Source organism: Pogona vitticeps, chromosome 5 (genome assembly GCF_051106095.1).
Source record: "Pogona vitticeps strain Pit_001003342236 chromosome 5, PviZW2.1, whole genome shotgun sequence".
Classification (NCBI taxonomy): Eukaryota; Metazoa; Chordata; class Lepidosauria; order Squamata; family Agamidae; genus Pogona; species Pogona vitticeps.
In genome coordinates this window covers 30,240,210-30,255,799 of record NC_135787.1, presented here as the reverse complement: position 1 = coordinate 30,255,799, position 15,590 = coordinate 30,240,210, and the positions used below count along the sequence as shown (strand labels likewise).

At 39.3% G+C, this 15,590-nt stretch overlaps 1 protein-coding gene across 2 annotated transcripts in view; it reads right to left on the bottom strand.

Annotated features, from left to right (window-relative positions):
• REC114 (REC114 meiotic recombination protein) overlaps window positions 1–15,590 on the bottom strand; it is a 32,002-nt gene that overhangs the window by 9,978 nt on the left and 6,434 nt on the right. Inside the window, exons 5-7 of one of the 2 annotated variants that reach the window (XM_073001709.2) lie at window positions 15,350–15,562; window positions 14,234–14,287; window positions 12,294–12,587 (exon numbers count right to left, since the gene is read on the bottom strand). In XM_073001709.2, the coding sequence (XP_072857810.2) occupies window positions 12,426–12,587; window positions 14,234–14,287; window positions 15,350–15,562 (429 nt within the window). In that variant the 3' untranslated portion in view covers window positions 12,294–12,425. Of the gene's footprint in view, window positions 1–12,293; window positions 12,588–14,233; window positions 14,288–15,349; window positions 15,563–15,590 lie in introns of those variants that run through there. The other variant, XM_073001710.2, reaches the window with a different exon arrangement.

The following is a 15,590-nucleotide window of genomic DNA, read 5'->3' as shown; positions in this document are numbered from 1 at the left end:
CTCTAATGGATATATCCATATCACACTTCCCAGGGCTCACTGTGATGCAAAGTGAAATTTGCTTCAGAAAAGTGCACATTTGCAAGGGTTTTGGTGTTTTTGTTTGGTTGGTTATTTGATTGATTGATTTCTATCCCACCCTTTTAGACAAAGTCTTCTCCGGGAGGGTTCCATCAAACATTATAAGCTAAAACAGCTAAAAACAATTAAAACAATTATAAACAACAGTAATTAGTAATGGTTAGTAGTGCTCAAGATGGAAAAACAGAAAATTATAGTAAAAATAAAGTCAAGTATTGACAGGAGAATTAAAATGTACAGAAACCTTGAACAGTAAACCAAAATAGCCTTTTTAAAATGGCAACCATAAAAAATGAAATCCCCATTTTTTTAAATGTCGAAAACATATTTTATAATGAAAATGAGTTGGGTACAGGGACGTGGTGGCGCTGCAGGTTAAACCGCAGAAGCCTCTGTGCTGCAAGGTCAGAAGACCTGCAGTCGTAAGATTGAATCCACGTGCTTGTCCCAGCTCCCGCCAACCTAGCGGTTTGAAAGCATGCAAAATGCAAAATGCAAATAGATAAATAGGTACCACCACAGTGGGAAGGTAACAGCATTCTGTGTCTAGTCCCGCTGGCCATGTGACCACGGAAGATTGTCTTCAGACAAACACTAGCTCTATGGGTTGGAAACGGAGATGAGCACCACCCCCTAGAGTTGGACACGACTGGACAAACTGTCAAGGGGAACCTTTACTTTTACCTATGTCGTACAAGTTAGACACTGCTACATGCTAAGGAAAAAGGAGTAGAGTAAGAACCAGTAACCCTCTCAGTTTGAGGGGAATGCCTTTTCTCATGAGACGCTCACAAGAACACTCTTACCAAACACACTCAACCCAGTTAGCAGAGGGACAGTGTGAACACCATTATTTCAGGATTACTCAATTGGAAGATTAAGAGATCCCTTACATATCCAAAATGAACAGTGAGATGAAAGATGGGAAAATTTTCACTTTTGCTCAATTCTGCCTAAGATCACTGCCAGTTTGAGTAGATGTTTCATGTTAAATGGATTAATAGTGCAACTTCATGGACTTTGAAGAAAGGGCTTTAAGCATCAAAAACACTGGATCTTAATAGTTCAGCCCTGAGGCACCTTCTTTCTTTCAGTCCTGGACTGTTGCCTTCCTGTTCTGTTGCCTTTCTTTCCCTGGTATAAATCCAAGGGGATCTCCCTTGGAGAACTGAAAGCTGCACTTTCCCCTCTGATATGCCTAATATGATCCATCTATTTATTATAAATAAATGCTGCATTTTCATCTCACTGAGAGTTTCATGGTGGCACTCTTAAAATTAAACATTCAATACAATTAAAACATCCCACACTACCCAAAGGACTTTTGGGTAGTGTGGACTGCTTTAATTGTATTGAATGTTTAATTTTTAGGAATGTCACCATGATATTCTCAGTGAGATGAAGATGCAGCACATATTTATAATAAATAGATGAATCATATTAGGCATATCAGAGGGGAAAGTGCAGCTTTCAATGGACCTTTGGGTAGGGTGGGCGGCATATAAGTTAAATAAATAAATAAACATAAACATAAAACAGTAACAATAAAACATAAAACAGTAAATAAAAGAGGCATTATACACTTTTAAATCAGATTTACTTTAGCATACGGATTTAGCCTTTTAAAATATAAATTAGTGGCTGAAATCCTGCTGCTTAATGTAGTAAGTTGCACTAGAAAAGGTCCATTGAATCAGTGGGGATTTGGTGAATCAATTCTTCAGTAAGTTTCATTGATTCAAATGGGCCTACTCTAGCTGTGACTTATCTTGGTGTAAGCAAGACCATTTAAATCAGTGGCTGAAATCCAACTGGCACAACTATATCACATAAATGGTGATTTTATAATCATCCAGCACCAATCTTTATTGCAATTTACCTTACAACTTTCCATGCATCCTTCAGTTTTCAAGACTCCCTAAAGATCTTTTTTGCCCTGGGGAAGCCTTTTGGAGCCTTGGGACAGGGGGATCCCTTTAAAATTGGAAAAAATCACCAGCAGTGGTGTCCTGCTGGCCAACTGGCACCACTACTAGTGATCCAGATGCAATTTTCCAATTTTAAAGGCTCTTTCCCATCCCAAAAACCCTCAAACACTTAACTAGGGCAAAAGGGATCACTAGGGAATCTTGAAACCTGAAAGGAGAGGGGTGGGAAGTTTTAAAGTAAATTAAAATAAAGATTAATTGAGCTTAGTGATGGCATCATCACCATTTACACAGCACAGTTGTGCAAAATGGATTTCAGTAAATGGAACTTGTGGAGCAGTTGATTCATCAATTCCCTACAGATCCAGTGGACCTACTCTAGTGCTTACTATACTAAGCAACAGGATCTCAACTGATGATTTTTAAAAATTGTCTGTACAAATAAAAGTTTGAACTTGAGCATTTGAATTAAGGTATCACTACAGAAAATTCACCCTCTTTTGTAGCTGATAGCTACAGTTCTCTTAGAGAAGAGTTTCCTCTGATTACATTAATGCAGAAGCAGGCTGAGATGGGAGAAGATGATCTATGAAATATCTTTATTACCTATTCACACAAAAATATGTATTTGCAATAATTTCCCAAGACTAGCATAGTTGATCTTTCTTTCTTTCTTTCTTTCTTTCTTGTTACATTATACACTCTTCTATATACAGGATGACAGTTATAAATAATATGTGAAGTATTATTTGGGGACAAGAATAATAAAATGATTGCTTCCTGCAGCCTATTACCATAAAATTGCAGGACATGAGTCATAAATAACAGCCAAACCTGTATGGTTTGCTGATTAGTGGCTTCTTGGAGAATAATGTTTATTGCATTAGACCTACCTACAGTCAATAATTGGATAATCCCTGTAACATGCAATAATTTTTGCAAAGGTTTGTAAAGTTAATGCACTCTACTACACTGAAAATAATTTCTAGTTTCAGAAATTAATGGCAAAAGAATATAAGCCAATTTTAAGTAACAGAAGTTTGTATGAAAAATATATTGAAGCTGTGAAAAATAATGAAAATTAAAATCTAGCCCTAACAGCTTTTTTTCTTCTTCTAATGTGCAATTTTTAAAAAACTATTGATTTCATAGTGCACCATCTCAAGTTTCCTTTCAATATGATTAATGTAGAATAAAACGTATTTTATTATGCCTGTTAAACCCAACACATCTTCAAGCACATTATATTAAAAAGTGTTTTAAAAAAGATTGCCATATAATACTGAAAGTCTCATTTAAAAATTATTAGGTATGATGAAGCCAAAGTTAAGTATTTCTAAGTCCCTCCGATTTCAAGAGAACACATCAGCATGTACTTACATATCTCTCATTTCTTTTAAATTTCCAATCTAGATCTATGAAAACAGGCTTAAAATTATTTGCAAAAACACTTGTTTCGTGTTTTCAGAACATGTTACTGCCATTTGTTTTTTCAGCTTTCGCACTGAATAAACACAGGTAACCCAACCAAACTTTTATGTATCAAATTTGACTCAAGCTTCAATGAAGCGCACTGGTTTGCTAACATTCTCTGTTTAAATCAGTAATTCTCATCACCACATTGTGTGTGTAGGATTAGTTGCATAATGGGCACATTAAAGCAAATCTATAACTTGTTATTTGATTGTTATTGTTGTTATTATTACTATTATTATTATTTATTACTGATCATGCATGAAGCACTTAAAATATAAAATTTAAAATCGTGAGTTTATAATAAAAAGCAAAAGCAAAAAAGATTAAGAGGCCATTGTATGTTCTGTGGTTTGTTCATTTTATAGAGATCATTTGATTTTAATTTTTTTATTCTTTTTATTGCACTGATTTATTACTGATTGATAAGTAATGTTTTTGAGGTGTGGTATTATTGATGTGTATACTTGTTATCTGCTCACTGCTTTGAAAAAATTATGCATTATAGTAGACATATCAGACACACATTTATATATCCCTCACAAATTTATTATACTGTATAGTTGCCTGAAGAATTCTGCTACATGGTTGTAAGTACAGTTCCAGGATCTGTTCTGATGGTTTGCAAACATTAAAGGTGAAAGGTTGTGGCTACTATGCCATATCCTGGCTCTGATGCATATGATTTTAAACCGCCCGGAGTGGATTTTTCCATATGGCAGGTATAAAAATTAAATAAATAAATAAATAAATAAATAAATAAATAAATAAATAAATAAATAAATAAATAAATAAATAAATAAATAAATAAATAAATAAAATACTTGTCTTACCAGCAAAAGTATTTTTGTATGTTGCAAGAAGACACATTGAAGTATAATTTTAAGTTTTATCGACAGGGTGGGATATCAAGTGGTTGATCCACTGAAAGATCTGTTTTTGTCAAGTTTCCTTCTCTTGCGGCACTCCGTATGCCCTCCATATACCCTTCTGGGAAACCCTTCAGAGCAGGATTTTAGGATTATGGAGGGCTGCAGGGAGGTAGAGAAGAGATGAATACAAAATTTTGGCATACTAGCAGGTTTCCATTCATACAATGTTGGATGTAGGCCACAACATACAACTTCATTCACTTCACAATTTCAATACTAAATTCATTTCCCCTCATAAAATTATAAAGCAGCTATAACTCTTCCATGTATTGTATGATGAATTAAATATATGTGTACCTCTTATTAGCAATATTCTCCACCTTTTTAATTCTATACCAGAAACTGGAGCTGTTATCACCCAAAAGTAAATCTCTATTATATCCAATAGATCAATGGAGCCTCTCTCACACATACACCTCATGTAAGGAAAAAGAAAACTAATACTTGTACTTTGTGGAAATTACAAAGTTGTTTGTCAGTTCCATAGGTGCAATAAAACAATCTGAAATTCATCCAGACATAATGTGGAAGTATTTATTAAATAAATATACAAATTAAAATACAATGCCCTAGTGCAATCAAGTTTCAAGTTTTATGCTGCTAAAATAATACCCAAATATATTTGAAGACAATCCTGGATGAAGGACTAGCCTGTATTTCCAAAGACTGTATTTTTTTGTTTACTTAAATTTAATAGTTTCCATTGATCTAATTCTACCCAGGTTCCCTAACTGTCCCCATAGACAAATCTCATTAAACTCTCTATCGGCAAACTGGAAGGAAAAGAAGAACATTTACACTAGATTGGCTTGAAAGTTTAACCTTTCAGCACTTTTGGGAGCAGTGATCAAGAACATATTTATAATTTATTCTAAAAATAGAAATTCTAAATATATCTTCCAAGTACATACAGAATCCACTGCTTTGGCATCCCTTGGCAGAATGTGTTTCCTGCTTTTCCTACATCTGTCTTTTTGATTATAACTCTCTTCAAGGCAGAGACTATTTTTCCCCCATCTTAAACAGAATGTTCTGGGCCATGGCGCCCATGATGCCTTCTTATCCTTATTGATATTTTGTCGTTCTTTCATAGCTGCCCTTCCACACATCAGTCTTCTGATTTCTTTGCTGCAGAGTTACTACAGCCCATTAGGGTATGTTTAAAAACAACAGAAGACCAATAGTTTAGATATTTTCACAATTTCAATGTATGTGAATCAATATACAGTGGTGCCTCGCAAGACGAATGCCACGCGGGACAAAAACCCTGCAAGACAATTGGTTTTTCCGATCGCTATGGTGCCTCGCAAGACAGTTTCTTCTATGGCCATGCTTCGCAAGACAGTCCCCCCCCCCCGGGACCGATGCCTTGCAAGACAAATAAATCTCATTTGTCTTGCAAGGTTCCCTATGGGAACCTCGCAAGACGATTTTTTTGCAAGACAGCGCTTCTCGCAGAATGAATTACATTTGTCTTGCAAGGCACCACTGTATATAAATTCTAACCTGCACTGGTGATTGTCAATACAGAAGCCATTTTATCTTTAATCAGATGGAGATTTGATTTTTTTAAAATGCAACTTCTTATCCTTTCCTTTTTCATTATTTACTCTTAGTGGATTGAATAACATTTGGAATGCAATTTCTATTGGCAAAAAAATATTTTGGGTAAGATATAGATGGCATCTAAAATAGAAAACTGCCCTTTAGCTAGAATTAAATAATGATATTGTTATATATATTTTTAGAAAGACAAATGACTGGTCAGAGAGTTGAAAGTTGGAATCCACCCCAAGGAGGAAATTGTAAGAAATATCAGTTTTCGCAACATAAAGCAAACAATGATTCAAGCACTTGGCTTAGAGATTTTGAATGCCGGACATATAAAATGCTTCTGGGGATGTAAAGTCTCTACAAGCAGGCTAGCTGGCAGTTCAGGCAGATAAGCTGTTTTTAAATCAGAGAGGCTGGGCCCATGAACAGAGAGACCAAAACACATCAGAATTATGGAAATGAAAAGAGTTCAAGCCCAAATTCCAGAGCTTAGGGAGATTCATACATTGACATACATCACTTGATCTCTCATCACTTGGCAATTCACAGCTATATATGCAAACTTCCTCTATTGAAAATGATTGTGTTTGAGGTGATGTCAGGTGATTTGAAAGCTTGGTCCACAACATTTGATCTCATCTAGTTGTTTCACAGATGCAGGTCATGACTTCATGATATACTGCAGTCCTCAAATGATGAATATACATGCCTGAAACTGTCAGAACACAGATAAACCATCTCTCACAGATCTCTTAAAAATCCTCTTGTGGTATATTTTAGAACTACCTAAGCCAGGCAAATCACTCCACCAAGAAAGCCTGGAATTTAGCTCTCTTATGGAAGTTCATCTGGAGTGTTTCTTCAAGAGTTCTAGTTGAAGCACGTTCTGTTTCATGTAAAGGACACAATCTCTTTTTTCAGAAAGAGACTTTCAAGATACAGCAGCCTGTCTGTTACAAATCACACCTCAAATGCTCAAAGAATATTTGACAACTAAAAGCACCGACTGTTGGGACTGGGTAAAGACAGAGCAAGACAGGAATGGCAGATAAGTATATGAGTGTCCAGATGATTTGAGATCCCTGCTAATGATCATACTATGATTTGGGAAGATTTCTTATGAATGAGAACATGACCCTGGATATTAGTTGTATCTTTTGGAAACAGCTTAAAGCAAATGAATGAATGGTTTCCAAATACAGTAGTTGAAACAGCTGGTGTTCTAATCAAACTCTCTTCTTAACTTTGTAAGTTGTAAGGCAACCTGCAAATATTACATTTCATAAGCATGTTAGCATGTTTTCTATTCTTAAAAGGGTTGATTTTGCAGACTGGCACTCAAGCATTTCACCCACCTTGGAGAGTGGTCGAATAGACCAGATGGGAGGGATATAAATCAAATAAATAAATAAATAAATAAATAAATAAATAAATAAATAAATAAATAAATAAATAAATAAATAAATAAATAAATGCTACTGGCTATTTTTAATTTCTAATGATAGGTTCCAGTTGGAGCATGTGTTCTGGCAGACTGTGCTCATCTCCACCAACTCTAGATGTGTGGCAGCTAGCTGTGAGTAGTGATGAGAATGACACTCTGCAGATACTCTACAAATACGTCCATGTTATTTTCACATTTTGGAGATGAACTATTGCACAGGCACACATTCCAAAAATATGTTTTGGTGAGCCTGGCTCAAATTTAACCTAGGTTTCTACCCAATCTATACTACAGCACTGTGTTCTGATGTGTGGTATGTTTTATCTGGAATGCATAATGCTTAATGTTAGCAGATTACACAAACTAGAAGAGTTGTTTTTAAAAAACAGAATCCTTTAGGTACACTTCCAGCTTCTCAGAGAGAGGCAGGGATGAAAATTGGAATGGGAATCCAAGATGGCGACCGGATAGCAAGTGTGTTTTTTTCCTCCTGCTGCGTTGGCTTTTCCCTTTTCTTTTTGGTCTCTTGTCTTTTGCTTTGTTTTTTCTTTGTTACTTGCCTCCCTCCTTGACACAGCTGCTATCACCAGCAAGAAAGAACAACAACATTGGAGAAAAGAATAACAATGTCGTTGCAGCTGTTGCCCTTGAGGAAAACGGGCAGTCAGGCTGGAATATAGTGAGCTTTTTGTACTTTTCTGTCTAACTGGCTCTGCTTACTTGCCTGGCCGTTGCTTCCCACTGGAGCCGCCCAGTGTCCTTCTTGTTGGAGCTTCCCCATGTTTTTGGAGTCTTTTCTGCCTTGCTGCTTGTTTCCACACACCCCTGCTCTGTGCAGTGTTTGCTGACACTGAGACCAGGCTGAAGCATTCAGGGCTTCGTTGTTGCAGATCTTGTACATTGTCATTGCCGGACCCATCATGGTTACTTTGCTCTGCTTTAGCTGGCTCCGAATTCATTATCAACACTGGGACCAGGGCTCTAAACCTGGTGTTGTTGTATCAAATAAGTCTCAGATTATACAAGATCTGATTCTGGAGGAGGATGCAGATCTGGCATGCATTACCAAAACATGGATGGGCAGGGAAGGGGGCATTCTCCTGACTCTTGCCCGCCCTCCCGGTTATGCAGTCCAACATCAGGGTAGACTGCAGAGGCGGGGTGGAGGAGTAGCCACTGTCTACAAAAACACCCTTCAGGTTGCTAGGTGCTCTCTCTGGTGATGCCGGGTCTAGAGGCCCTCCACGTGTCACTTGGGGCCAGGAATGGTATAGGGATGTTGCTGGGTTAACACGTTCCCCACAACCCAGCCATTTCATTACCAGAGCTGGTAGACTTTGTCTCCATGGCACTGTTGGGGTCCCCAAGGCTTTTGGTCTTGGGCGAGTTCAACGTGCATGCAGAGGCGGAAGTTTCTGGTCTAGCTCTTGAGTTCTTGGAGGCCATGGCCCCCTTGGACATGTCCCAACATGTCAAGGCCCTACCCACATGGGTGGCCACACACTGGACCTGGTGTTTTCCACTGAGCAGAGTGAGTGTGTTCCGATGGTGACTGACCTAGTGACTGTCCCCTTGTCATGGTCGGATCATTGCCTAATTAAATGCAACCTTGCAGTGGCCCTCCTCCCCTGCACCGACCTGTTTTAATGGCTCACCCTCGAAGGTTACTGGATCCTATAGGATTGCAGGACAACATGAGAGGGATTCCGGCCGATTTGACTGGCGCTCCTGTCAATGCTCTGGTTGATAGGTGGCTGGCGGCCGCCACCAGGGCTGTTGACACGATCGAACCTAAATGCCCTCTCCGGCGCAGAGATTGCCCTTCGCCCTGGTTTAATCCAGAGCTGTGATCAATGAAGCATAATAGAAGAAGGCTAGAGCACATATGGAGGCGGAACCCGACAAAAATTATCAAATAGGTGTCAGGATCGTGACTAACCTCTACTAATCTAAGGTGAAGGCTGCTAGTCGATCTTACTTTGCTGTCTGGATAAGCGAAGCCTCCAACCAGCCTCTGAAGATGCCAGCCACAGAGACTGGCGAAATGTTAGGAAGAACAACCTTCAGAACATGGCCAAAGAGCCTGAAAAACCCACAACAACCATCGTTTCCATATAGTTTGCGATCTAGCCAGAGTTGGTCATAGTGACTGGCCTCTTACTAGCATCTCACCTGACCTATTTGCAACCTTTTATAAATCAGAAGTGGAGGCCATCTACTGGGATCTTGCCTTCTCTTTGAAAACAGTGGATTGGGCTGAGACGTCCAGCTCCCCGTCTTGCCCAATGAGACTTAACCACTTTCAGGCTGTGACATCAGACATGGTGGACAAAGTGCTTGACCGCTGTCGTGCCACCACCTCCTCCCTTGACCCTTGCCCAGTCTGGCTAATCAAAGCAGCCAGGCCTATAACATCTGAATGGGCTGCAGAAATAATTAATGGGTCTCTCCAGGAGAGCAAGGTTCCCCTTGCCCTCAAGAAGACACTTATTAGGCCCATTAGGAAGAAACTGAGCTTGGCGGCAGATGATATTGGTAATTATAGGCCCGTTGCCAATGTTTTTCCTCAGCAAGGTAGTCGAGAAGGTGGTGGCCGATCAGCTGCAGGCTCTTCTGGATGAAATCAATGCCCTGGATCCACTCCAGTCGTGCTTCAGGCCACACCACGGCACGGAAACAGCATAGGTCACCCTGTTTGATGACTTGCTGATGTAGGCAACAGGGGCAAAATGTCTCTGCTGGTCCTCCTTGATATCTCAGCTGCCTTTGATACTGTTGACCACGTTATTCTCCTGGGGAGGCTCTCTGAGTTGGGAATCGGTGGCCTGGCTCTAGCCTGGCTCTGTTCCTTCTTGGAGGACCGTCCCCAGAGAGTGCAGATTGCAGAGAGTTTCTCAGCCCCATGGAACCTCAATTGTGGGGTTCCACAGGACTCGATTATCTCTCCAATGCTATTTAATATGTATATGAGGCTGCTAGGAGGGGTCATCAGGGGTTGAGGGGCTTTGTGTCATCAGTACGCTGATGATACTCAGCTCTACATCTCCTTTTTTCCAACAACAGTGGATGCTGTTTTGTCCCTTGAGCACTGCCTGGGGCTGTTCAGCAATGGATGCAGGTGAACGGAATGAGGCTGAATCTGGGCAAGACAGAGGTCCTTCGGGTGGGTGTCCCAGACATCAGTGGTCTGAGAAACTCCCTCTCCTTAGGAGGGAGGGTGACTCTTACCACCATGAGTGAAGTTGCAGCTTGGATGTACATCTGGACCTGGTGCTCACGATGGAGACCCAGGTGTTGTCAGTTGTCCATTCTGCACATTTCCACCTGCGGATTGCCCAGCTCCATATCTTGATGTGGGGACGCTCACCACTTTGGTCCATGTGTTCGTAGCCTCAAGATTAGACTACTGTAATGCACTCTACGTGGGGCTGCCTTTGAGACTGACGCGGAAACTTCAGATGGTACAAAATGCGGTGGCTAGACTTCTTACAGGGGTGAAAGGTTACCAACACATTTTCCGCATGCTGGCCACCTTCCATTGGCCGCCCATTCATTTCTGCGTTGATTTCAAAGTTCGTACGATTACATATAAAGCCCTAAATGGTTTAGGACCTCGATATCTGGCAGAGCTCCTTCTCCCACCCAGTTCCGCCAGAGTCACTCATTCCAGCCAGGCCACGCGGCTGAGGGGCCTAACACCGAGGGAGGTCCACAAAGAAAGAACAAGGAACCGGGCCTTCTCGGCAGTGGCCCCTTACCTCTGGAACAACTTGCCCATGGAATCCACCTGGCTCCCTCTCTGGGTGTCTTCAGAAGCAAACTGAAGACCTGGCTATTTGGACAGGCTTTCCCTCCCACTGTATCTTAAATTTACACCTTACCATCTTGGATTTATAGTGCATGTTTATTGGTTTAACTGTTTTTAAATTTGTAATGCCGCCCAGAGTAGACCTTTGGTCTAGATGGGCAGGGTAGAAATCCAATAAAATAAATAAATAAAAGAACCAATATTTTATTCTCAATTGTTCTTCTCTAGCTTTCAAAGCCATGGATTTCTACTTCTCTTTCTCATCTCCTGTATTTCTCCTCATCACTAGCTCCTTCTCCTCATCATTAGCCTCACATGCAAATGATCAGGTAGAACAGAGTAGAATGAGTCTGGCTGGTTACCAGGGCACAGGAAGGAACCCACACACATGAGAGAGGAAAATAAATTAAAGTGGACAATTGCAGGAGACAGGAAGGACAAGTGATGAGGCAAGGGAATTGCAGCAATAGTTCTATTTATCAGTTGTTTATATTTTTATCATACTGGACCATCTTTATATTTATTCTTCATCCCAAATTCTCTGTTTTGTCATTTATAAAGCAAGCCTAATTCCTGCTTCAGCAAAAAGTCCTAAGATGCATTATTTTCAGGCAGGCACACTCTTTCACCTCAAATATTTTCACTTTACAGTTGGTATGATTTTGATTTATGATAAGGAACTGCAGTAAAATGTGTAGTTTTATAAATATTTATATAAATATTAAAATTAAAAATGTTGATTTCTTGGTTAACTCATAGGTTTCCAAAATTGTCTTCTCATGTGCTCATTTTTGTACATTCACATCAGTCAAAATTCTACTATCTACTTTCTTCTTCTGAATTATTTCAATACTGCAGCATATTATTGTATGCAATTGATTTTGTTTTTCATGTAGATGTAAAGAAAAATGTATCACTCCAATGTTAGTCCAATGTTGAAATAGATCCACTGAAAGCAAAAGGACTTAAGCAAATCCCATTTATTTCAGTGGGCCTGCTAGCTGGAACTAACACTAGATTTATCACACATTATATGAGTTCTTTCTCTGTATACATTAATTTGTATATACTTTTGTAAGCATGACAATATATAAAAGGCAGATTCATCTTTAAGAAAAATAATGATTTGGGGACTCTGTTTTCAATGATCTATACTGAAATTATTTATTTGTAATACTATTATTTCCATTTTAATACTTTGCTTCCTAACTATCTGCAATTTTTTTCAGCTGCTTCTCTACTTCTCCGACAAAAGCTGGAAAGCTTTGATCCAACAGACACAAGCGAATGAAACTGCTTAAATCTTCAGCATTCCACCCAGAGTGTCCATATGCAAGAGGAAGTTCAATATTTGATGTCAATACATACTGCAGGAGTAAACAGGTAGGTCAGTTTCTTTCTAGACGTCATGGCATATTTAACAGACTAATATTTTTAGAATCCAAAGAAGTAGCTGTGCTAGTCTGTCTCAACATGTTGGCAAAAGAAAACGGGGGGAAAGGGAAAATATTGTAACACTTTAAAAGCCAACAGTTTTATTGAAGTGTGAGCTTTTGTGGATCAAAACTAACTCTTCAAACATAGAATCCAAATACATGTCATCTGTATTTAATCCCATGGCTATTTGATTCATAGCTAGCTGGGATTGCAAATAACAGACTTGGGGTGTGGCTACACTGGAAATTTAATTTCTGAATGCAATTTGATTTACAGCCTATAATACATTTGAAATCAGTGCTCACACAGGAGCTGTAGACTGATTTAGCAGTTCAGCATTCATACTGGATGTGATGCAATTCACATTCCAATCCAGAGACCAGCTTCTTCCCTTCCTTCCTCTGATCTCACCTCTGCATTATTTTATAGGGTGTAAATTATGACCCAGAGGTAAGATGATAGGGTGATCTAGCACTAATCTCACATATGTAAGTAACACTACTTATAGACACATCCTCCCATCTTTACACAGGGAAAAGCTCTTATGAATTGGTCTGGCTTGAAAAAGTAGAAACCACCCAGCAACAGAGGGAGGGGGAAGCCACTTTGGGAGCAAAAAGGGCTGGATCAATTCAAATCAGCCATTGCATTATGTAGTCAGTAAAAAAATATTTTGAATTCAGCTATTTTGTAAGTGGAGCAAATCCCATGGTATTTGTCCATGTAGTCACAGCCAAACTGACAATACTTCATTAGCATATTATTATCAAGTTGTTAACTAGCATGTTCTAGCTCAGGTGATAGACAGACTTGACTATCAAAAGAATGTTATGATGTTTTTAAGGGACAGAGGTCAGAGTCAAGGAATATAACTACTTTATATTCACAAGATGTTACAGAAAGCTGAGTTGTTATTATACATAATGTGCTAGGTCTAGCAGGCTGGATGGTTCAGTGGTTTAGGCTGTGGAGTCAGAGGTTGGGAGTTTGATTGACTTTGCCTCCTGCAAGTACAGTCAGCCTGTGTGCCTTGGGCAAGCTGCACAGTCCCAGGGCACCTCCAGAAGAAGGGAATGGTAAACCACTTCTGTGTATTCTCTACCTGGAAAACCCTGAAAATGGTTGCCATGTCAGAATTGACTTGACAGTACATGATTATTAGTATAAGAAGTCTAGAGCTCTACTGAAGGTCTTAGATATACACTGGAACTTATTTATATAGCCAGTTTCTGCTATCTTCCTATGTAACTCCTTCTTCCTTCTACAATAGCCAACCTACCAAAGGACCTTGTTATGGACCTTAAAGTAGCTATTTGGAAAGTGACATTGAGCTGACATGGCAAAAGAACAGTACATGGGAACCAATGTGTTTAGAAAAGGAATGTGTTTGGCTCTATGTTTGTTATTCGGAAATATTGCTTCAATTACACTTCACAGATCTAAGTTCATCACTTAATGCACCAATAATACCTTGAGAGTAAAAAAAGTGTATTGTTTCTTAAAAATACTACTTTTATACAGAACATGCCAAACTTTCTGTTCCACACACATAAACTCCCTCATGCTAGCTATTTACCTGTGCTAGCTTTGCCACAGATACTCTTCCTTGTGGTGGTGGAAGAACTGTAACCTGTAAGATATAAATATAAATTCTTTTTAAAAAGCCAAGACAATACAACGAATGCAAAGTATGAATTGAAAGGATTATTTTTCTCTGCTTGAATGCTCCAAAGCAGTGGTGTCGAACTGTGGCCCTCCAGATGTTCTTGGACTTCAACTCCCAGAAGCCTTCACCACCACCTCTGCTGGCCAGGATTTCTGGGAGTTGAAGGCCAAGAACATCTGGAGGGCCACAGTTCGACACCACTGCTCCAAAGTGTCGTCATCTAAAACAATATCTCTTGTTCTATGGCTTGGAAATAGAAGTGTCAGCTTGTGTGTACATGTGTAAGAATCACTAGTATACTCAGTCATAATGGAGGAACAGCAAGAGCGGAAAAGGACAGATAAAGGGAAGATTCTCCTCAAATGATATTATCAGAGTGGCTCTTTCCTGCCTTTGCCTGTGTGATTCACAGAGACCATGAAGAATGTATATTACTCCAACTAGGCTGTCTAAATATGGAGTGTATCCTAAGTGATGATCTGAAAAGACTTTTCCATTCACCCAGATATAGTATATGCAATAAGCTTAGGCAAGTTACATATTATGGTTGATAAATGTTGATATGGATATGAAAGCTAATTCCAAACATGCTTTAGCAAATATCCTGAATTTCAGAAGTACACTAGTGAATGCTGATGGACAACAAAATGAAGCTATTAGTATTTACCCATATATATCTAGTAAGCATGTATTTATGGCATTGAATGCTGCTAAGCATAAACTCTGTGTAGAACTGTCAGTCCAAATATATGAATGTTAGCACTGACTAATATTTGAACATTTTTTATAAAATTATACATGCAAGGGTGATGACGTGAAAATGAAATGTTACTGCATTCAGGTCAGATCAAAACCTAGATATTTTGTTTCCTGAGGCAAAGCAAAAGATGGTTCTTCCTGCTGAGTCTGCAAATAGAAGCCTATTGGACCAACAGCTGAATCTTATTTTATAACTGTGAATCAATGTTGGAGCATTACTCTTCCCTCTTCCTTGACAATGTACCCTCTAATATGACATCAGCTTACAGTATGTGGCATTGCTGTATTTTGCTCAGCATCTGGCATCTGTGCTTCATCATCAGGAAGTAGGCGGTGACTCTGAGATGGCTCCTGTCTTGCTGGATCTATTACTTGAACAGGAACATAATCAGCAAGCTTCTGCACACAGTTATGGCAGTGCTCCTCTGCCTGTGATTTGGAGTCTCCCATAAACTGAACACGAAACATACGGTGTTTGTCCTGTTTCAAAACCACAAACAAAAAATGA